The 24,437-nt window shown below is 43.2% G+C and overlaps 1 protein-coding gene across 1 annotated transcript in view; it reads left to right on the top strand.

Annotated features, from left to right (window-relative positions):
• The window catches only part of LOC121567769 (CMP-N-acetylneuraminate-beta-galactosamide-alpha-2,3-sialyltransferase 4), a 44,515-nt gene extending 21,299 nt beyond the window's left edge, over positions 1-23,216 (top strand). Inside the window, exons 2-11 of the mRNA XM_041878030.2 lie at positions 2,495-2,566; positions 9,985-10,057; positions 10,393-10,482; positions 13,058-13,155; positions 15,445-15,508; positions 15,999-16,094; positions 18,348-18,537; positions 18,922-19,059; positions 22,440-22,592; positions 22,723-23,216. Of these exons, the coding sequence (XP_041733964.1) occupies positions 2,545-2,566; positions 9,985-10,057; positions 10,393-10,482; positions 13,058-13,155; positions 15,445-15,508; positions 15,999-16,094; positions 18,348-18,537; positions 18,922-19,059; positions 22,440-22,592; positions 22,723-22,812 (1,014 nt within the window). The 5' untranslated portion in view covers positions 2,495-2,544 and the 3' untranslated portion in view covers positions 22,813-23,216. The remainder of the gene's footprint in view (positions 1-2,494; positions 2,567-9,984; positions 10,058-10,392; positions 10,483-13,057; positions 13,156-15,444; positions 15,509-15,998; positions 16,095-18,347; positions 18,538-18,921; positions 19,060-22,439; positions 22,593-22,722) is intronic.
• Positions 23,217-24,437: the final 1,221 nt, after the last annotated feature.

Here is a 24,437-nt window from a genome sequence, read left to right as displayed (position 1 = left end):
ATATGGAATCATGTAGTAACCAAAAAAGTGTTCAACAAATCAAAATATATTATATATTTGAGATTCTTCAAATAGCCACCCTTTGCCTTGATGACAGCTTTGCATACTCTTGGCATTCTCTCAACCAGCTTCATGAGGTAGTCACCTGAAATGCATTTCAATTAACAGGTGTGACTTCTTAAAAGTTAATTTGTGGAATTTATTTCCTTCTTAATGCATTTGAGCAAATCAGTTGTGTTGTGACAAGGTAGGGATGGTATACAGAAGATAGCCCTATTTGGTAAAAGACCAAGTCCATATTATGGCAAGAACAGCTCAAATAAGCAAAGAGAAATGACAGTCCATCATTACTTTAAGACATGAATGTCAGTCAATACGGAAAATGTCAAGAACCTTTAAAGTTTCTTCAAATGCAGTCGCAAAAACCATCAAGCGCTATGATGAAACTGGCTCTCGTGAGGACCGCCACAGGAATGGAAGACTCTGAGTTACTTCTGCTGCAGAGGATATGTTCATTAGAGTTACCAGCCTCAGAAATTGCAGCCCAAATAAATGCTTCACAGAGTTCAAGTAACAGACACATCTCAACATCAACTGTTCAGAGGAGACTGCGTGAATCAGGGCTTCATGGTCGAATTGCTGCAAATTAACCTCTACTAAAGGACACCAATAATAAGAAGAGACTTGCTTGGGCCAAGAAACACGAGCAATGGACATTAGACTGGTGGAAATTTGTCCTTTGGAGTTTTGGTTCCAACCGCCGTGTCTTTGAGAGACGCGGTGTGGGTGAACGGATGATTTCTGCATGTGTATTTCCTACCATAAAGCATGGAGGAGGAGGTGTTATTGTGTGAGGGTGCTTTGCTGGTGACACTGTCTAGGTTTCTCACTTTCTTTCTTAGGTTTTTGCATTCTTCATCAAACCATTTGTCATTGTTGTTAATTTTCTTAGGTTCTCTGCTTGACATTTTTAGATTTGATAGGGAACCTGAGAGGTCAAATATACTGTTTTTAGGTTTTCTATTGCCAAGTTTACACCTTCATTATTACAGTGAAACGTTTTGTCTAGGAAGTTGTCTAAAAGAGATTGAATTTGTGGTTGCCTAATTGTTTTTTGGTAGGTTTCTACACTAATTTCCTTCCATCTATAGCATTTCTTAATATTATGCAGTTCCTTTGGCTTTGATGCCTCATGATTGAGTATTGCTCTGTTCAAGTAGACTGTGATTTTGCTGTGATCTGATAGGGGTGTCAATGGGCTGACTGGGAACTCTCTGAGAGACTCTGGGTTGAGGTCAGGGATAAAGTAATCTACAGTACTACTTCCAAGGGATGAGCTGTAGGTGTACCTCTCTCGCTATGCCTCTCTCTCTCTGTCAATTCAATTCAAAGGGCTTTATTGGCATGGGAAACATATGGTCATACATTTGGCAGGAGGTTAGGAAGTGCAGCTCAGTTTCCACCTCATTTTGTGGGCAGTGTGCACATAGCCTGTCTTCTCTTGAGAGACAGGTCTACCTACGGCGACCTTTCTCCGTAGCAAGGCTATGCTCACTGAGTCTGTACATAGTCAAAGTCAGTGGTCAGGTTTTCTGTCACTGTGTACTCTCTGTTTAGGGCCAAATAGCGTTCTAGTTTGCTCAGTTTTTTTGTTAATTCTTTCCAATGTATCAAGTAATTATCTTTTTGTTTTTTCATGATTTGGTTGGGTCTAATTGTGTTGCGGTTCTGGGGCTCTGTGGGGTCTGTTTGTGTTTGTGAACAGAGCCCCAGGACCAGCTTGCTTAGTAGGGACTCTTCTCCAGGTTCAGCTCTCTGTAGGTGATTGCTTTGTTATGGACATTTTGGGAATCACTTCCTTTTAGGTGGTTATAGAATTGAACAGCTCTTTTCTGGATTTTAATCATTAGCGGGTATCAGTCTAATTCTGCCCCGCATGCATTATTTGGTGTTTTATGTTGTACACAGAGGATATTTTGGCAGAATTCTGCATGCAGAGTCTCAATTTGGTGTTTGTCCCATTTTGTGAATTATTGGTTGGTGAGCGGACCCCAGACCTCACAACCATAAAGGGCAATGGGTTCTATAACTGATTCAAGTATTTTTAGCCAGATCCTAAATGAAATGTCGAATTTTATGTTCCTCTCTTGCTCCCTATGCCTCTCTCTTGCTATCTCTATGGCTCTCCCCACACTGTCTGGTGGATGGTAACTGGACACAGCCAATTCCACTTTTTTCACAATGAGCACAGAGCCAGAGAAACACTGCAACGATTACCATCAGTCAGTGCTCCAGAGTCCCCTGAAGTGGCTGTGTAATCTACATATTGCCTTGGTGTTTCATCTCACTCCCTGCTTCTCATTTATCATCTGAAAGATGTCATTTATTGTGCCGATTAAGGCGCTTGGTTAATTTCATTGGCTTGCGCCACTCCTGTCCGATTGAGCCAGATGTTAGAGGTGCTAATAGGTTGTTCTTCCTCCTCCTTCCCCAGGGTAACATCATGCGCGGTACCGAGATGAGAGGGCAAAGGAGCATGTGAAGATGTCCCTAAACACTGCTAAAAGTAAGCTCCCCCGCTGCTTCCTTACAGGAGGTGGTCAATACACACCTGTACATACAATACTTTAATCAGACATTTAACCCCTGTCTCTTCATTTGTGGTAGTTGTACATTAAATGAAAAACATGGGATAGTTTCGTTATCTTCTGTTTTCTTTACTTTTCTTTTTATAGAAGGTTTACAGTATTTGTACAACTCTAGCCCGGTACAGTTCCATTCTTTCAATTCGCTCAACTTTTGGTAGATGTAGTGTTACACAATAACATCCTTGTGTTATACAGTTGAAGTCGGAAGGTTACATACACTTAGGTTGGAGTCATTAAAATTCGTTTTTCAACCACTCCACAAATTTCTTGTTAACAAACTATAGTTTTGGTAAGTCGGTTAGGACATCTACTTTGTGCATGACACAAGTAATTTTTCCAACAATTGTTTACAGACAGATTATTTCACTTATAATTCACTGTATCACAATTCCAGTGGGTCAGACGTTTCATACACTAATTTGACTGTGCCTTTAAACAGCTTGGAAAATTCCAGAAAATAATGTCATGGCTTTAGAAGCTTCTGATAGGCTAATTGACATCATTTGAGTCAATTGGAGGTGTACCTGTGGATGTATTTCAAGGCCTACCTTCAAACTCAGTGCCTCTTTGCTTGACATCATGGGGAAATCTAAAGAAATCAGCCAAGACCCCAGGAAAAAAATTGTAGACCTCCACAAGTCTGGTTCATCCTTGGGAGCAATTTCCAAACGCCTGAAGGTACCACGTTCATCTGTACAAACAATAGTACGCAAGTATAAACACCATTTGCAAACCACGGTTTGCAACTGCACATGGGGACAAAGATTGTACTTTTTGGAGAAATGTCCTCTGGTCTGATGAAACAAAAATAGAACTGTTTGGCCATAATGACCATCGTTATGTTTGGAGGAAAAAGGGAGATGCTTGCAAGCAGAAGAACACCATCCCAACCGTGAAGCACGGGGGTGGCAGCATCATGCTGTGGGGGTGCTTTGCTGCAGGAGGGACTGGTGCACTTCACAAAATAGATGGCTTCATGAGGAAGGAAAATTATGTGGATATATTGAAGCAACATCTCAAGACATCAGTCAGGAAGTTAAAGCTTGGTCACAAATGGGTCTTCCAAATGGACAATGACCCCAAGCATACTTCCAAAGTTGTGCCAAAATGGCATAAGGACAAAAAAGTCAAGGTATTGGAGTGGCCATCACAAAGCCCGGACCTCAATTTTATGGAAAATTTGTGGGCAGAACTGAAAAAGTTGTGCGAGCAAGGAGGCCTACAAACCTGACTCAGTTACACCAACTTTGTCAGGAGGAATGGGCCAAAATTCACTCAACTTATTGTGGGAAGCTTGTGGAAGGCTACCCGAAACGTTTTATCCAAGTTACACAATTTAAAGGCAATGCTACCAAATACTAATTGAGTGTATGTAAAATTCTGACCTGCTGGGAATGTGATGAAAGAAATAAAAGCTGAAATAAATAATTCTCTCTACTATTATTCTAACATTTCACGTTCTTAAAATAAAGTGGTGATCCTAACTGACCTAAGACAGGGACTTTTTACTAGGATTAAATGTCAGGAATTGTGATAAACTGAGTTTAAATGTATTTCGCTAAGGTGTATGTAAACTTCCGACTTCAACTGTAGCTCTCACATACTGTGTTGTCCACAAAAACAACGAAAACGTGAAGTCCTATGGGCTATACACACAACAAGCTAAACAGGAACACAAACAAGATCCCACAACTAAGGTAGGCAACCAGGCTACCTAAGTATGATCCCCAATCAGAGACGACGAGCGAAAGCTGCCTCTGATTGGGAATCACACCCGGCCAAACATAGAAATACAAAACTAGATCTAAACATAGATATACAATACATAGATCTCAACTGAAACTCACACCCTGACCCAACCAACAAGAGTTCTCTAGCTCAGGGCGTGACAGCATATGAAACCCCTAAATAAGATCTGTTGAAACCAATTACCTTCAGAAGTCACATAATTAGTTAAATAAAGTCCACCTGTGTGCATTCTAAGTGTCACATGATCTCAGTATATATACACCTGTTTTGAAAGGCCCCCTAGTCTGCAACACCACTAAGCAAGGGGCACCACCAAGCAAGCGGCACCATGAAGACCAAGGAGCTCTCCAAACAGGTCAGGGACAAAGTTGTGGAGCAGTACAGATCAGGGTTGGGTTATAAAAAAATATCCGAAACTTTGAACATCCCACGGAGCACCATTCAATCCCATTATTAAAAAATTGAAAGAATATGGCACCACAACAAACCTGCCAAGAGAGGGCCGCCCACCAAAACTCACGGACCAGGCAAGGAGGGCATTCATCGGAGAGGCAACAAAGAGACCAATGATAACCCTGAAGGAGCTGCAAAGCTCCACAGCGGAGATTGGAGTATCTGTCCATAGGACCACTTTAAGCCGTACATGCCACAGAGCTGGGCTTTACGGAAGTGTGGCCAGAAAAAAAGCAATTGCTTAAAGAAAAAAATAAGCGAACACGTTTGGTGTTCGCCAAAATGAATGTGGGAGACTCCCCAAACATATGGAAGAAGGTACTCTGGTCAGATGAGACTAGAATTCAGCTTTTTGGCCATCAAGGAAAACGCTACAGTGGGGAAAAAAAGTATTTAGTCAGCCACCAATTGTGCAAGTTCTCCCACTTAAAAAGATCAGAGAGGCCTGTAATTTTCATCATAGGTACACGTCAACTATGACAGAGAAAATTTGATTTTTTTTCTCCAGAAAATCACATTGTAGGATTTTTAATGAATTTATTTGCAAATTATGGTGGAAAATAAGTATTTGGTCACCTACAAACAAGCAAGATTTCTGGCTCTCACAGACCTGTAACTTCTTCTTTAAGAGGCTCCTCTGTCCTCCACTCGTTACCTGTATTAATGGCACCTGTTTGAACTTGTTATCAGTATAAAAGACACCTGTCCACAACCTCAAACAGTCACACTCCAAACTCCACTATGGCCAAGACCAAAGAGCTGTCAAAGGACACCAGAAACAAAATTGTAGACCTGCACCAGGCTGGGAAGACTGAATCTGCAATAGGTAAGCAGCTTGGTTTGAAGAAATCAACTGTGGGAGCAATTATTAGGAAATGGAAGACATACAAGACCACTGATAATCTCCCTCGATCTGGGGCTCCACGCAAGATCTCACCCCGTGGGGTCAAAATGATCACAAGAACGGTGAGCAAAAATCCCAGAACCACACGGGGGGACCTAGTGAATGACCTGCAGAGAGCTGGGACCAAAGTAACAAAGCCTACCATCAGTAACACACTACGCCGCCAGGGACTCAAATCCTGCAGTGCCAGACGTGTCCCCCCTGCTTAAGCCAGTACATGTCCAGGCCCATCTGAAGTTTGCTAGAGTGCATTTGGATGATCCAGAAGAGGATTGGGAGAATGTCATATGGTCAGATGAAACCAAAATATAACTTTTTGGTAAAAACTCAACTCGTCGTGTTTGGAGGACAAAGAATGCTGAGTTGCATCCAAAGAACACCATACCTACTGTGAAGCATGGGGGTGGAAACATCATGCTTTGGGGCTGTTTTTCTGCAAAGGGACCAGGACGACTGATCCGTGTAAAGGAAAGAATGAATGGGGCCATACAGTGAGGGAAGAAAGTATTTTATCCCCTGCTGATTTTGTACGTTTGCCCACTGACAAAGACATGATCAGTCTCTAATTTTAATGGTAGGTTTATTTGAACAGTGAGAGACAGAATAACAAAACAAAAATCCAGAAAAACGCATGTCAAAAATTTTATAAATCGATTTGCATTTTAATGAGGGAAATAAGTATTTGACCCCCTCTCAATCAGAAAGATTTCTGGCTCCCAGGTGTCTTTTATACAGGTAATGAGCTGAGATTAGGAGCACACTCTTAAAGAGAGTGCTCCTAATCTCAGTGTGTTACCTGTATAAAAGACACCTGTCCACAGAAGCAATCAATCAATCAGATTCCCAACTCTCCACCATGGCCAAGACCAAAGAGCTCTCCAAGGATGTCAGGGACAAGATTGTAGACCTACACAAGGCTGGAATGGGCTACAAGACCATCGTCAAGCAGCTTGGTGAGAAGATGACAACAGTTGGTGCGATTATTCGCAAATGGAAGAAACACAAAAGAACTGTCAATCTCCCTCGGCCTGGGGCTCCATGCAAGATCTCACCTTGTGGAGTTGCAATGATCATGAGAACGGTGATGAATCAGCCCAGAACTACACGGGAGGATCTTGTCAATGATCTCAAGGCATCTGGGACCATAGTCACCAAGAAAACAATTGGTAACACACTACGCCGTGAAGGACTGAAATCCTGCAGCGCCCGGAAGGTCCCCCTGCTCAAGAAAGCACATATACAGGGCCGTCTGAAGTTTGCCAATGAACATCTGAATGATTCAGAGGAGAACTGGGTGAAAGTGTTGTGGTCAGATGAGACCAAAATCGAGCTCTTTGGCATCAACTCAACTCGCCGTGTTTGGAGGAGGAGGAATGCTGCCTATGACCCCAAGAACACCATCCCCACCGTCAAACATGGAGGTGGAAACAATATGCTTTTGGGGGGTTTTCTGCTAAGGGGACAGGACAACTTCACAGCATCAAAGGGACAATGGATGGGGCCATGTACCGTCAAATTTTGGGTGAGAACCTCCTTCCCTCAGCCAGGGCATTGAAAATGGGTGGATGGGTATTCCAGCATGACAATGACCCAAAACACACGGCCAAGGCAACAAAGGAGTGGCTCAAGAAGAAGCACATTAAGGTCCTGGAGTGGCCTAGCCAGTCTCCAGACCTTAATCCCATAGAAAATCTGTGGAGGGAGCTGAAGGTTCGAGTTGCCAAATGTCAGCCTCGAAACCTTAATGACTTGGAGAAGATCTGCAAAGAGGAGTGGAACAAAATCCCTCCTGAGATGTGTGCAAACCTGGTGGCCAACTACAAGAAACGTCTGACCTCTGTGATTGCCAACAAGGGTTTTGCCACCAAGTACTAAATCATGTTTTGCAGAGGGATCAAATACTTATTTCCCTCATTAAAATGCAAATCAATTCATAACATTTTTTACATGTGTTTTTCTGGATTTTTTTGTTGTTATTCTGTCTCTCACTGTTCAAATAAACCTACCATTAAAATTATAGACTGATCATGTCTTTGTCAGTGGGCAAACGTACAAAATCAGCAGGGGATCAAATACTTTTTTCCCTCACTGTATATCGTGAGATTTTGAGTGAAAACCTCCTTCCATCAGCAAGGGCATTGAAGATGAAACGTGGCTGGGTCTTTCAGCATGACAATGATCCCAAACACACCGCCCGGGCAACGAAGGAGTGGCTTCGTAAGAAGCATTTCAAGGTCCTGGAGTGGCCTAGCCAGTCTCCAGATCTCAACCCCATAGAAAATATTTGGAGGGAGTTGAAAGTCCGTGTTGCCCAGCGACAGCCCCAAAACATCACTGCTCTAGAGGAGATCTGCATGGAGGAATGGGCCAAAATACCAGCAACAGTGTGTGAAAACCTTGTGAAGACTTACAGAAAACATTTGACCTGTGTCATTGCCAACAAAGGGTATATAACAAAGTATTGAGAAACTTTTGTTATTGACCAAATACTTATTTTCCACCATCATTTGCAAATAAATTCATTAAAAATCCGACAATGTGATTTTCTTGATTTTTTTTTCTCATTTTGTCTGTCATAGTTCACGTGTACCTATGATGAAAATTACAGGCCTCTCTCATCTTTTTAAGTGGGAGAACTTGCACAATTGGTGGCTGACTAAATACTTTTTTTCCCCACTGTATGTCTGGCGCAACCCCAACACCTCTCATCACCCCGAGAACACCATCACCACAGTGAAGCATGGTGGTTGCAGCATCATGCTGTGGGGATGTTTTTAATCGACAGGGACTGGGAAACTGGTCAGAATTGAAGGAATGATGAATGGCACTATATACAGGGAAATTCTTGAGGGAAACCTGTTTCAGTCTTCCAGAGAATTGAGACTGGGACGGAGGTTCACCTTCCAGCAGGATAATGACCCTAAGCATACTGCTAAAGCAACACTTGAGTGGTTTAAGGGGAAACATTTAAATGTCTTGGAATGGCCTTGTCAAAGCCCAGACCTCAATCCAACTGAGAATCTGTGATATGACTTAAAGATTGCTGTACACCAGTGGAACCCATCCAACTTGAAGGAGCTGGAGCAGTTTTGCCTTGAAGAATGGGAAAAATTCCCAGTGGCTAGATGTGCCAAGCTTATAGAGACATACCCCAAGAGACCTGCAGCTGTAATTGCTGCAAAAGGTGGCTCTACAAAGTATTGACTTTGGGGGGGTGAATAGTTATGCACTCTCAAGTTTTCTGTTTTTTTGTGTCACAATAAAACATATTTTTCATCTTCAAAGTGGTAGGCATGTTGTGTAAATCAAATGATACAAGCCCCCCAAAAATCCATTTTAATTCCAGGTTGTAAGGCAACAAAATAGGAAAAATGCCAAGGGGGGTGAATACTTTCGCAAGCCACTGTACTATTAGACACATTCCAAGCCTGTCATGTATAATCCAGATGTTCCTGGATGTGTTATGATGATCATACAGAAACACACTGCTTGGCGCTGCCTTGATCTGGCCTTCTAATTTTCTCTTCATTTTAGCTTTGACAGAATACACTGGCCTTGCCTTCAGAGCCGGGTGCTTGCTTTAGTCATTTACACCTTTTTCTGCCCAGCTCATTTCAGTTTGATCATAGCTGCTGTATTGAAAATGAAAAGCCAGTCCAAGGTTTCTCTGGCTCAGTTAATGGCAGTCCCAGAAAGCAGATTCAGCTCGATGGAGACCGTGTTTAGTTTGGCACTAAATGTTTGCCTTTATGTATAAGTAGCCTTTTGTATTCCTGGAACAAACGTGTGGGAAGTATGTGTTTGAGCTGGAGGATTGCCCTCCCTCCCCCCTCCCTCCCTCCCAAGCCCCTATACATGTAGACCACTGTCTGGGCTGGGGAGTGTTTATCTACCAGACTAGAGAATGGTTATGGTCATTGACATGTTGCTGGTGTAGAGGTAGAGGGGACTTTTGTTCGGCAGAGTTGTTTGATATGGGAACTGATAGTTCTAGGGGCTGCTTTTTTGTTTGTTTGTTTACTGCTCAATTAATAGCACTCCTCCGTTCCACTCCAGTGGATGTTATGTTAGTGATACTGTAGGAAGTGAAAATCTGCCTGCCTGCCTGCAGATTGGATCTCATGCAATCTCATGCCATAATTAAAATAGGATTTTACCACAGGCTATACAAGAAAAGCAATATGATGGTTTCTAATTTATTGCATGTGGTTGTTCTCTCTCCCTCTCCAGCATGGTGCTTTAGACTGTTCGCTGTTGTTCTGTTCATAGTCTCCTACTACTGCTCCCACGTTATCCTCCAGAGGTAAGGCTTCTCCTGCTCGGCCCTCAGCCCTCAGCCCTGGTCTACTGCCTGGAAGCTCCCTCTCTGTGGAGTGGCAGGCAGAGCAATCACACAGATGCTCATCTATGCTTTACTAAAAGAGAAACCTTGAAATAAGGCCTGCTGCTGAGTCACAACATGTTGACAACCCACTCCATTCACCTAGCCTAGCATCTGTTCTACCCACAGCTTTAAGTGGGTAAATGGCAGTCAATTTAGGCCTTCAATAGATACCCACACAGTCACTGGGCATTTGAGTGTTTAAAAAGTCAGCAGTTTCTGTTCCAACTGTGGTGATTTGTGTGCTTGTCTTTCAGCTATGGAGGCACCAGCAAGTCTCCTACAACTCCGAGCAAGTCACTGTGCGGCGGCTGGCTAAAGCAGAAGTGGGAGAGCCTCCATTTTAAGTGAGTAATGGAGTGTCTGTCTTTAAAACGAGGAGGGTGGGGATGATGGGTTTCAGTCTAACTAATTTCTTCCAATGCTTTTACTGGAATGTGAGGTGCCAGCTTCTTTGGAAATTGGGGGCTGTTTTCACCCAGTCACCAGTAAAATTCAGCATTTTTTTGTAAGTAGGAACAATTTTTTATTATGAAAGGAAATAATTTTCTACCCAAAGACTCAGTAAAGTACATTTTCTGGAACAATCGTTTAAGTTGAAACTGCTGATGGATCGTCATTGAAAACAGACCCCTAAGAGCAAGTCTGTTTTTAAAGGAGCTTTCGATTCAAACAATTCAACTTTTTCAGGAGGACAATGGACAAATCTATTTCTCTGGCTTGCTGAGTACCTTTGTCCAGGACACTTCTTCTATTTATTTTTACTCTATGCTATTATCAATTTATTCAACTGGGTATGTACTGGAACTGTTCTGTTTGTGTGCCCTGCTCAAGGGTGCAACAGTGATATGCTCCATCTGTGTTCTCCTGGCCCAGCAACCTTGGGGTCAGCCATTTGTTTCTCTAACCACTAGACGATGCAGTTCAGTTGGCCTCCTCAGCTCAGTTCAGACAGGACCTGTAAAATATAGAGATCAACAACGCTACATTTTCTCACTGTTTACCAACTGATTGTGATTCATATGATGAGAATGTCATTTTTCACATGGAGTCTCAGTAATGTATAGTGCATTCGGAAAGTATTCAGACCCCTTCACTTTTTCCACATTTTGTTACGTTACAGCCTTATTCTAAAATGGATTACATCTACACACAATACCCCATAATGACAAAGCGAAAACAGGTTTTTAGAAATGATTTACATAAGTATTCAGACCCTTTGCTATGAGACTCGAAATTGAGCTCAGGTGCACCCTGCTTCCATTGATCATCCTTGAGATGTTTCTACAACTTGATAGGAGTCCATCTTTGGTAAATTCAATTGATTGGACATGATTTGGAAAGGCACACACCTGTCTATATAAGGTCCCACATGTTAGAGCAAAAACCAAGCCAAGTCGAAGGAATTGTCTGCAGAGCTCCGAGACAGGACTGTGTCGAGGCACAGATCTGGGGAAGGGTACAAAAACAATTCTGCAGCATTGAAGGTCCCCAAGAACACAGTGGCCTGCATCATTCTTAAATGGAAGAAGTTTGGAACCACCAAGACTCTTCCTAGAGCTGGCCGCCCGGCCAAACTGAGCAATCGGGGGGAGAAGGGCCTTGGTCAGGGAGGTGACCAAGAACCCGATGGTCACTCTGACAGAGCTCCAGAGTTCCTCTGTTGAGATGGGAGAACCTTCCAGAAGGACAACCATCTCTGCAGCACTCCACCAATCAGGCCTTTATGTTAGAGTGGCCAGACGGAAGCCACACCTCAGTAAAAGGCACATGACAGCCCGCTTGGAGTTTTCCAAAAGGCACCTAAAGTGGTTTCAGACCATGAGAAACAAGAGTGTCTTGTCTGCTGAAACCAAGATTGAACTCTTTGGCCTGAATGCCAAGCGCCATGTCTGAAGGAAACCAGGCACCGCTCATCACCTGGCCAATACCATCCCTACGGTGAAGCATGGTGTTGGCAGCATCATGCTGTGGGGATGTTTTTCAGCGGCAGGGACTGGGAGAGGGAAAGATGAACCGAGCATAGTACAGAGAGATCCTTGATGAAAACCTGCTCCAGAGGGCTCAGGACCGCAGAGTGGGGTGAGGGTTCAACTTCCAACAGGACAACGACCCTAAGCACACAGCCAAGACAACGCAGGAGTGGCTTTGGGACAAGTCTCTGAATGTCCTTGAGTGGCCCAGCCAGAGCCCGGATTTGAACCTGATCAAACATCTCTGGAGAGACCTGAAATAGCCTGTGCAGCGACGCTCCCCATCCAGCCTAACAGAGCTTGAGAGGATCTGCAGGGAAGAATGGGAGAAACTCCCCAAATACAGGCGTGCCATGCTTGTAGCGTCATACCCAAGAAGACTCAAGGCTGTATTTGCTGCCAAAGGTGCTTCAACAAAGTACTGATATTTCCGTTTTTTATTTTTAATACATTTGCTAATGAATTCTAAAAACCTGTTTTTTGCTTTGTCATTATGTGGTATTGTGTGTAGATTGATGAGGATAAAAAAACAATTAATCCATTTTAGAATGAGGCTGTAGCGTAACAAAATGTGGGAAAAGTGCAGGGTTCTGAATACTTTCCCAATGCACTGGAACTTATTATTTTCTTCTTCTTCTTGGCAGGAAAAATGCCAACAGTTGATTTTATGCAGGGGCATGCTTGCTGAATGACATCATGTAAACACATTACTTTTTGAGAGGGGAAACATTTATTGAAATCGGCTTTGCGTATAATGAATATGATTTCTCTGCCTAATAGACATGGGGATTGATTACACTGAACTATGAGAAGGAATTACGGCTAAGGTCGTATACTTTATATCCCCATGCCATTGGCAGTATGGAATATTTTGTAGGAACTGTACAGTATATCCTTGCGTATTTCCGGGTTGTAATGTGAATTATTTTCTCCCCTGTTTATAATACAGTATTAGCAGACAAACACAGCTCTTCTTCAAACTGGATGATTTCTTCTGGCGACAGCATCAGTCCACATTAGCGTTACCCTACGGTATTAAAGGAAGTGGTATGTTCTCTCATTTCATTGTGTAATTGCTTTGTTTCCTCTCTTTCCCACAAAGCCTTTAATGGAACATGTTTATGAAATTGCATTTCATTCTAATTACGCTTTTATTCAAAAAAGGTAAGGATGCCACCAAGTGTTCTCACTATCTTTGATAAACATCGATATTCAATGTTTTTTCCAAAATGTTGTCTCAAGACTTACTTACCCAAATTGATCCACATGGACCAAAGCGGGTTTGTTAAAAAGCGTTTTTCCTCGGATGTCCTCTGTCGACTATTACATATCTTAGATGCTTCATCAGAAACAACAGCTCCTTGGGCTGTATTATCTCTCCATGCAGAAAAAGCTTTTGATAGACTAGAATGGTCATATCTCTGGTCTGTCTTGGAACATACAGTGGGGGAAAAAAGTATTTAGTCAGCCACCAATTGTGCAAGTTCTCCCACTTAAAAAGATGAGAGAGGCCTGTAATTTTCATCATAGGTACACGTCAACTATGACAGACAAATTTAGATTTTTTTCTCCAGAAAATCACAATGGAAGGATTTTTTATGAATTTATTTGCAAATTATGGTGGAAAATAAGTATTTGGTCACCTACAAACAAGCAAGATTTCTGGCTCTCACAGACCTGTAACTTCTTCTTTAAGAGGCTCCTCTGTCCTCCACTCGTTACCTGTATTAATGGCACCTGTTTGAACTTGTTATCAGTATAAAAGACACCTGTCCACAACCTCAAACAGTCACACTCCAAACTCCACTATGGCCAAGACCAAAGAGCTGTCAAAGGACACCAGAAACAAAATTGTAGACCTGCAACAGGCTGGGAAGACTGAATCTGCAATAGGTAAGCAGCTTGGTTTGAAGAAATCAACTGTGGGAGCAATTATTAGGTAAATGGAAGACATACAAGACCACTGATAATCTCCCTCGATCTGGGGCTCCACGCAAGATTTCACCCCGTGGGGTCAAAATGATCACAAGAACGGTGAGCAAAAATCCCAGAACCACACGAGGGGACCTAGTGAATGACCTGCAGAGAGCTGGGACCAAAGTAACAAAGCCTACCATCAGTAACACACTACGCCAACAGGGACTCAAATCCTGCAGTGCCAGACGTGTCCCCTGCTTAAGCCAGTACATGTCCAGGCCCGTCTGAAGTTTGCTAGAGTGCATTTGGATGATCCAGAAGAGGATTGGGAGAATGTCATATGGTCAGATGAAACCAAAATATAACTTTTTGGTAAAAACTCAACTCGTCGTGTTTGGAGGACAAAGAATGCTGAGTTGCATCCAAAGAACACCATACCTACTGTGAAGCATGGGGGTGGAAACATCATGCTTTGGGGCTGTTTTTTCTGCAAAGGGACCAGGACGACTGATCCGTGTAAAGGAAAGAATGAATGGAGCCATGTATCATGAGATTTTGAGTGAAAACCTCCTTCCATCAGCAAGGGCATTGAAGATGAAACGTGGCTGGGTCTTTCAGCATGACAATGATCCCAAACACACCGCCCGGGCAACGAAGGAGTGGCTTCGTAAGAAGCATTTCAAGGTCCTGGAGTGGCCTAGCCAGTCTCCAGATCTCAACCCCATAGAAAATATTTGGAGGGAGTTGAAAGTCCGTGTTGCCCAGCGACAGCCCCAAAACATCACTGCTCTAGAGGAGATCTGCATGGAGGAATGGGCCAAAATACCAGCAACAGTGTGTGAAAACCTTGTGAAGACTTACAGAAAACGTTTGACCTGTGTCATTGCCAACAAAGAGTATATAACAAAGTATTGAGAAACTTTTGTTATTGACCAAATACTTATTTTCCACCATAATTTGCAAATAAATTCATTAAAAATCCTACAATTGGTGGCTGACTAAATACTTTTTTTCTCCACTGTATAGGAATTGGCTCCAATCACATTAATATTATTAATATACTGTAATACTGTTTACTGCTGTAAAAGTCACCACTGTTCCCCTGCTATAAAGTAATGCTTGCTCTTTGGGGTTTTAGGCTGGGTATCTGTATAGCACTTTGTGATAACTGCTGATGGAAAAAGGGCTTTATAAAATAAATTTGATTGAGAAGCATTATGGAGTCAATGTCCACTAGGTTTATGCTCCCTTTCCAGAAAACATGTGTGACATGTGTTGAGTTTACAACTAGTTAGTTGGAAACAGTACTGGGTCATTGGTCCTCTCAATATGGACTTCTCTATGTGAAAACAAACTGTCCTCAGCATCTACAGTAAGTCCAAGTGATCACACCTTTTTTAATCCCTCTCTCTTTTCCAGAGTTACTGCTGCTGAAGGTTTTAGCCGTTATTGCCAATTACAAAATGCCAGCCAGCATTGATAGGTAAGTGTGATGAGTGTTTCTTAGCCACATTAGCAAGGCTGCTAACCTCTGGTGTGTCGTATGAACCACTTTATTTCTTACAATAATTGTTACGATTGCAAAGAACCACCGATGGCTGATATGTGTCTGAGAGCAATATAAAAAAATAACTCTCCAAAATGTATTGTAGTGTAAATGCTGTGTTAACATAATGACTCATTGTCCCAGTGGTGTGTGTTTAATGGGTGGACTACTGTGCCACAAGGAAGCTGCCTTACTTCATTAACTTAATGTCAAGCAAGAATGCCAAATGTCAAATCAAGCAGTGTGACCAGTCACTATTACAATGGCAGTGTTGGAAAATGTACTGTAGTGTGCAGTTACAGCCACCCCTCTGAAAGTGGTCTTGAACTCTAAAAGGATAGTATAGGCAATACTAAAGTAAATGGATTGTAATAATAGGAAGCAGTGAATTATACTGAACTTAATTTATTTTGTTTTATTTCCTCAGTCTAGACTGCAGAACGTGTGCAGTCATAGGAAATGGGTTTGCCATTAAAAACAGCTCCTTGGGGGGCGTCATCAACGAGTACGATGTGGTGATCCGGTAAGTATAAAGCCTAATGGTTCCGTCCTGTTTTCTACCACAAAAATCTTCATTAAGTCCATCCTCCCTCCTCTTCTGTTGAACTGTTGCTACGACTCACCACTTCTGTTTTATTTCTCAGATCTATCTGATGCACTACGTTTGATGATGGACTATTTCCACATTGACCCAATGATGTTCCTGCACAATGAATGGTGTTCCTAATCAATATCAGTATATAGAGTGCATTATATTGCAGACAGTACAGTCAAGAGCCATATCATTTGATATCTAAATATGGCTCAGAGTACATTCTATAACTGCAATAGCATTTAGCCAGTCCCCCAATGCCCTTTTCCATAGCAATTCCCGTAATCCAGTACAAAACTAAATATTTTCTATGATGCATTGTCCTCAAAAGAGGGATAGTCTAATTCGTATTGCCCATGAAAGCATAATGCAGTCAATGGGCTGTACCATAATGGCCAGCTCAGACTGGTGACCTTGCTTTAATGCCTTTCTCTATGCAATCAGTCAACTGTTGGGTTAACTCAGTCTCTTAAAAGGGGGATTTGGTCTACCCTGCAGAAAAACACCCCAGCGTCCTCTTCAAATCAGATTTATAGCCTTTGAATGAACACATGCATTTTTGGTTTTTATAAGCCTCTTACCAACAGCCCAGGCAATTTTGCCTGGTCATATCCAGGGTTAGGTCATATCCAGGCACAATGCACTCTGTTCTGCTCTGCTCTGCTCTGCTCTGTTTTGTTCTGTTCTGCTCTGCTTTGTTCTGCTTTGTTCTGTTCTGCTTTGTTCTGTTCTGTTCTGCTTTATTCTGCTCTGCTCTGTTCTGTTCTGCTTTGATCTGCTCTGTTCTGCTCTGCTCTGTTCTGCTTTTTTTCTGTTCTGCTCTGCTCTGTTCTGTTATGCTTTGTTCTGCTCTGTTCTGCTCTGCTCTGTTCTGCTTTGTTTTGTTCTGCTCTGCTCTGTTATGCTTTGTTCTGCTCTGCTTTGTTCTGCTCTGCTCTGTTCTGCTCTGTTCTGTTTTGCTCTGTTCTGCTTTGTTCTGTTCTGCTCTGCTCTGTTCTGCTTTGTTCTGTTTTGCTTTGTTGTGCTCTGCTTTGTTCTGCTCTGTTCTGTTTTGCTCTGTTCTGCTTTGTTTTGTTCTGCTCTGCTTTGTTCTGCTCTGCTCTGTTCTGTTTTGCTCTGTTCTGCTCTGTTCTGCTTTGTTCTGCTCTGCTTTGTTCTGCTCTGCTTTGTTCGGCTCTGCTCTGTTCTGTTTTGCTCTGTTCTGCTTTGTTCTGCTTTGTTCTGTTTTGCTTTGTTCTGCTCTGCTTTGTTCTGTTCTGCTCTGCTCTGTTCTGCTTTGTTCTGCTCTGCTTTGTTCTGCTCTGCTCTGTTTTGCTCTGTTCTGTTCTGCTCTGTTCTGTTCTGCTTTGCTCTGTTCTGCTCTGCTCTGTTCTGCTTCGTTCTGCTACATTCTGCTCTATTCTGTTCTGCTTTGTTCTGTTCTGCTTTGCTCTGCTCTGCTCTGTTCTGCTTTGCTCTGTTCTGCTCAGCTCTTACTTCTCCCATTCTCAGAAGCTAATCTCACAGGCAGAGGAAATTGAGTTAATTGACATTTGGTGCTCTGTTCTCCTACCAAGCCTGATGTTCCCCACGCTTGCATTAGGCTGGAGAAATCTTAAAATGCCAGACACAATTAGAGCAATCCTGTATTAAAGTATGAAATCCTAAACACTAGAAACTAGACAGGGGTTTTCACCCCTGTTCATGTTTTGATACATGGTTTGATACATACTACAGTGCATTCTGTTACATAAGAGGGAGGGTAGAACAGTTCTCAACTTAAAATGCTATCACTCAGAGTATGAAGGTCACTTGAACTGTAGTAAATTTCACCAGCCATGGTGTGAGTGATATGCTTGTCACACAAGGCTACTTGAGCTGCGACTGTTAAGGTGGCAACGGTAGAATTAACTTAGCAACACCTACATGCTATTTTTGTCCAGTGTAGCACTGTTACTTGGCAACCCTTTTAATGGCTTTTTATTCAAAATTGATACACACAATCCAACAAATTTACATAGGTGCAGGATACAAGGAACGTCATGGGGAAAGAGGATAAATAAGCCTCACTAAGAAAAACCCTTTGTGGTTGGAATGTTGCTATTTACACTACAGGAACCGTGTGGTGGTATTTTTACTCTGTTTAATGACTATTTTTATAGAAGTGAATGGCTAAGGTTTCTCTTTCTCTGTGTCCGTGTGCAGGCTGAATGACGCCCCTGTCAGAGGTTATGAGGACGATGTGGGGAACAAGACCACTATGCGTCTCTTCTACCCCGAGTCGGCCTACTACAACCCCAGCATGCACAACGACCCCGACACCCTCATGGTCCTAGTGCCTTTCAAACAGCAGGACCTCCGCTGGCTCAAAGAGATCCTGTACGACGAGAAGAGGGTACTGGATGTGTGCGCACACACACCTCAATTTTAGCTGCTTCCCTGGTACTTGCAATCCATCCGCGAAGTGACAGAATGGACAGTATCAATGGCAGCCTTGCCAAACCTACTTGAAAATGCAACTGTAGTCTCAGCAGCCCCAACACCCCCACTCTCTGGTTTAGCTCAGGCTGCTATGGTCGCTATTAGCACGATTAGGAACAGGGTCGTTACTCCTTCATTGCCCTGAGAAACTGAGGAGAATGAGACTTAAACAGGGCCTCAATTGTGTAGACACGGGCTCTGTGTACGCACTCACTAATCAACACACCTTTTCCCTCCCTGTGTGTGTGTGTGTGTGTTTGCGTGTGTGTGTGTGTGGCCCTGTGTGTGTGTGTGTCAGGTGAGGAAAGGTTTCTGGAAGCCCCCTCCACAGATCTGGCTGGGCAGGACAAGTCACATCCGGGTGCTGGACCCTCACTTCCTGTATGGGACGGCCAGCAGTCTGCTACAAATCCCCCTTCACCCAAAGAGCAAACAGGTAAGGGACCAGCTCAGTTTACTCCTAGCCACTTGGGGAACCAGGAAATGGGAAGAAAATAAATCCATGTGAAGTGGACTTGAATAAGACTGCAGTACTCGAAAAGGTGCAATATTTTATTAGCGACAGCACTTAAAAGTGAATATAATTTAGCTGTAAATGATTTAGCTAACAGGCTTTTTGACTTGGGAGGTCAAGAGTGGTGTTTGTACCACATAACTACACAAATGTACATTTTGTTCCTCTTGCCATTTCGTCAAACTCATTACAAGATAAGTCCTTAATGTTTTCTAGGCCTCTCAGTACATCCTTAGGAAATAATTGGTTGTTGAACAGGGGCCAGTGTTCTGTGCTGTCTGTATACATTTCTACCAGCTGCAGTTTGGAAAGGAGAAGGTCAGTTCCAAACGCTCTACTGATTACCCAGAAATGGATGAGCAAGAAAAAACGATACTGCAGGGAATTCCACAAAATAACAGTGGAACATATGCAGAATGGAACAACAGAACTAATGGAATCAATAAAAATGATTGCGGAATAGAATATTGTGACGGATGACATTTGAATAGTAAGCCATTGAGCTGTTTTCTGTTCACAAATTGAAGTACAATTGTCTGTTTGGCTGAGGAATTCTGGGTTTTGAAATACATGATACATTGATTTGAACTATAACTAATGTGGAATTATGTTTTCATTGGCCAAGAGGTCCATCTGCCAAGAGGGCTTGTTCAGTGCATGGTGGAGCTGTCTTTGAGATGGAACAAAGCCAGGTTTAGTTTGGTTTAGTTTGTTCCCCCAGCAAGCCTCTGTGTCAGAGACTGAGACTGTGCACTCTTTGGACTGCTGAAACGCAAACACAACTGGCCGGTGTCTGTGCCGAGGGAACAGTGGGAAAGAAGGGGTCCTGCAGGCGATCAACGGGGCAGCCTGACCAAAGCCCCCCTCCTCCATCTGCGTGGCCCTACAGGCCAGATGAGCTCAACCCTGGCTGGCTGGCTCCTGGCTGGATGGGTGTCATGCCGAGCACTCGGCCCTGGCCCCTTTCTCCTCTCCCCTCTCTCTCCTCTCCTCTCCCCTCTCTCTCCTCTCCCCCCTCTCTCTCCTCTCCCCTGTCTCTTTCCTGGGTCAGCCAGCTGCCAGCGTGAGTCTGAGCGGGCCTCTCTCACCCCTCCCTGTGGGTGCCATGTTGGCAGTCATCCACATGCCCTGTGAGAAGGCGGCAGCAGCAGCAGCAGCAGGCAGTCCCCCTGGTACAATACAGAGGCTGACTGAGATGAGGAAGGCTAGAGGGCTAACTAATGCCCCTGCCAGTGAGACAGCCCCCACCGCCAACCCACCCCCTTCCAAAACAAAGGTCCGACTCCCACCATTCTGGTCTGGTTGGCGAACAGCAGTGACAATATTCACCCCCCCCCACCAAGGCTCCATGGGCCAATGTCCAAACTATGCGAAGCACTACAGAAGTTGGAGCGCTCGGTGACCGACCACATGAGGCTAATGCACACAGAATGTCAGATTTAGCCCAGCCAGGCTCAGGAAAAAAGGCACTTATGCTAAGTGCATTAGGAACCAGGTTTGGAGGAATGTCCCGTACAGTGTGATGAAGAGAGGAGAATCACGGGTTTGAGAACTTGGCTGGTCTGGTCCAGTTTCTCTCTCTTTAGGGCCCGGGGATGGCTGTCCAGGCCAGACAGCATGCTTGTAAAGTCCTGCAGGCCACGCTCACAGATAGATAGATAGATAGATAGACAGACAGACAGATGCATCCTTTTCCCACGCAGGAATCCGACCTGTCTCACCTTGGCCAGGGGAAAGAGATTGAAAGCATGGTACCTATAGGAGGAGCAGACGGACAGTTTTATTCCTGTGTCACAATATTGATGTCATTTAAAAAGTGCCTCACTCAGACATTTACCTTGGAAAGGGTCCTGCACTCAGTATTGGTCTGCCATTTTGAAGGTTTTATGTATTGTTGTTTTATTTTCATTTTATTTCGCTGATTTATACTGCAGACCCCTAGCACCTCAGTAGGGGTCTATTGGAAGGAATTGAGAAAGTAGGGTGGAATAATGTGCCTGAACAAGAAGCTTCCTTGTAAATGGTGGGTAGTTCAATAAACCAATGGTAATGATTACATGGAACAGATTAGGGAGAGTGGTGTAAGTTGTGCCAAAGGCGGTAAGTTGAGTCACCCTTGTTTCTACGAAACCATACACAATTAATCATTTGACCAAATATTTAGGAAGAGGTCATAATTTCAGTACAAACTGTTTGTTAGGTGTTAAGCCTGTGTTAAATTATGCTTAAGCCTGTGTTAAAAAGCGGTTGTGGTTGTGTAGAATTGTGTTTTGGAAATAAAATAGTTTTAGAAAGGAAGTGGTAGTATTTCATTCAGTACAGAAATGTGTAGGCGGCTTAACTTACTCTGTCCCGCGGCTCATTTTACCCCATACCCGGTATAAGTTGTGCCAAGAGACCACTTTTTTTCAAAACTGTAATGTTTACATGAATTCTGATTATTTCCAGGGATACACAACATCCTGAAATATATGTAGATACCATCTCCTGAGTGGCACAGTGGTCTAAGGCACTGCATCGCAGTGCTAACTGTGCCACTAGAGATCCTGGTTCGAATCCAGGCTCTGTCGCAGCCGGCCGCAACCGGGAGATTAATGGGCGGCGCACAATTGGCCCAGCGTCCTCCAGGGTAGGGAAGGGAATGGCCGGCAGGGATGTAGCTCAGTTGATAGAGCATGGTGTTTGCAACGCCAGGGTTGTGGGTTCGATTCCCACGGGGGGCCAGTATAAAAAAAAATATATGTATTCACTGTAAGTCGCTCTGGATAAGAGCGTCTGCTAAATGACTAAAATGTAAATATATCTTTGTTAGAAAGAATACTGTATTTCCCTTGATGGGAGTGATGCTGAATGTCAAAAAAGGCTCAACTCACCCCACTGTCCCCTAAAGGACAGAATGGAAAGGCTATTGGAAAGTGAAATAGAGTGGAACATTTGGAAAAGGGGATGTTATTTAACAATTCCCCTCTGTTGCTCCTATGAACATTGGTAATCATTAACACACAGCAATAGCGAAAACAAACCAGGGACACGCCTCACATTTTACTGGAGAGAAGTCCAAAGGCCTAATACCATCTCCATTTGTCTAAGTATACATTAGTCTACTAAATGATGTAAATGTAAATGTAATTAAGGGGCACACTGCTCTGTAATATACCAGTCATGCCAACTAATGTACTAAAAGTGCAGAACAATGACTCATGAGTTTTTACAGGTCTCTGCTGCCCCCTAGTGCCTTAAACATAATACTACACGTCTTACGATACTGTAGGTCTCATTGGTTTTGGTTCTCACGCCTACAGAAACCAGTACACCCCACTACAGGGATCCTAGCCGTGTTCGTGGCACTCAACTACTGTGATGTGGTCCACATAGCTGGGTTTGGATATCCAGCGTCCAAAAACCAGAAGCATCCTATACACTACTATGGATATGACACCATGAAATCCATGAAGGTGAGTGTGCATGGGAGTTTACTCAACTCCCATGACAGATATCAACAATCTTCAGTGTTATACGCCATGCTAGTAGATTTTTCAGTACAGTGTGATGTTATGTTTAGGCTCTGCTTTCGTTCTGTTCCAGGATTCCTACCATGACCTTACCCACGAAGCAGAAGCCTTAAAAAAACTTGAGGATTCGGGCGCTATCCTGTACTTACACCCTCACTCCTGACACACATACACACGTGGACACAGTCCAGAAACAGCCTCTATCCCTTACCTCCTAGGAACTTCATCAAAATCTGCAAGGAATTTTCACTGCACTAATACCTATTTTTCTTCAGATCTACACACATGCCTAGATGGTAGAGGCTAGCGGGTGTTTTATGGACTGGGCTACACACAGGTGTCAGTTGTGGACTTGAAGCGTCTCGGCTGAAAATACGGTCCATACAGTCCAAACATCATACTCACTCATTGAGCCAATCTTAATTCACCTCATTCTTATTGAAAATAACAAAATAATTTCTTATTTTAATTAACTTAATTTTTTTTAGATCTTTGTCTTTGAAATGGTAGCACTGGATATTTTATTGTATGTAATATTTTTTATAAAATTAAATCTAAATGAAAATATCACTCTGTTCAGTTTACAATTTCTTAGCAAAGACTGATATTTCTTCTGTGCCATGGTCAGACATTTTTCCAAATGTTTTCATAATTTATTGATGTTGTTTTTTTAGTTTGGAATAGTTTAGTCTGTTATGAGACATACACTGAGTGTACAAAACATTATGAACATCTGCTCTTTCCATGACATAGACTGACCAGGTGAATCCATGTGAAAGGTATGATCCCTTATTGATGTCACTTGTTAAATCCACTTCAGTGTAGATGAAGGGGAGGAGACAGGTAAAAGAAGGATGTTTAAGCATTGAGACAATTGAGACATAGATTGTGTATGTGTGTCATTCAGAGGGTGAATGGGCAAGACAAAATGTTTAAGTGCCTTTGAACGGGGTATTGTCGTAGGTGCCAGATGCACTGGTTTGTGTCAAGAACTGCAATGCTGCTGGGTTTTTCACAGTTTCCTGTGTGTATCAAGAATGGTCCACCACCCAAAGGACATCTAGCCAACTTGAGACAACTGTGGGAAGCATTGGAGTCCACATGGGCCAGTATCCCTGTGGAACACTTTCGACACCTTATAGAGTCCATACCTTGATGAATTAAGGCTGTTCTGAGGGCAAAAGGGGGTGCAACTCAGTATTAGGAAGGTGTTCTAAATGATTTGCACACAGTGTATGTGGCTGAGTTCATTGTTATTTGGTTTATGGGAAAAGCGATAGTTGACCTGTCTTACCAACACGAAAGTCTATTTACAGAGGAAGTTCTGTTTCAGATTTTGGCCACTAGATGGCGTTAAGGCACTCCATAAAGGTGGCGAAGGATTCGGTAGGTAGCCTCTCCGTTCACAGCCACCCAAACACAGCCACTTTAGAGATAGAAGCTGAAGCTTGGGGCAGTTCCAACAACAGCACTAGCAGCCAGACGTACCGTGCAGTACATGTACTAAAGCCAATCCTGAACATCTGGAGCACCAGAAGACAGTGAGATGCTCTTTATTCAGAGTGACTGAATAATTCTGCTAGCGACAGATGCTAATGATGTTTGTTAACCTCTCTAAATGCAGTGCCATCCTTATTAGAGCTGACATCAATAGAGTTCTGCCTGTCACTACATCCTCACTGCCAGCAAGTGGCCAAGCACAGCCTCACACACAGTAAGAGTCTAACCTATGCAGTCAGTAAGTCTTACACACAGGAGTTAGTGATTTGGAGGCCACAGGCAGAGGCC

Source organism: Coregonus clupeaformis, chromosome 6, assembly GCF_020615455.1.
Source record: "Coregonus clupeaformis isolate EN_2021a chromosome 6, ASM2061545v1, whole genome shotgun sequence".
Taxonomy (NCBI): Eukaryota; Metazoa; Chordata; class Actinopteri; order Salmoniformes; family Salmonidae; genus Coregonus; species Coregonus clupeaformis.
Note: the sequence above shows the minus strand (reverse complement) of the source record. Positions and strands in the feature narration are given on the sequence as shown.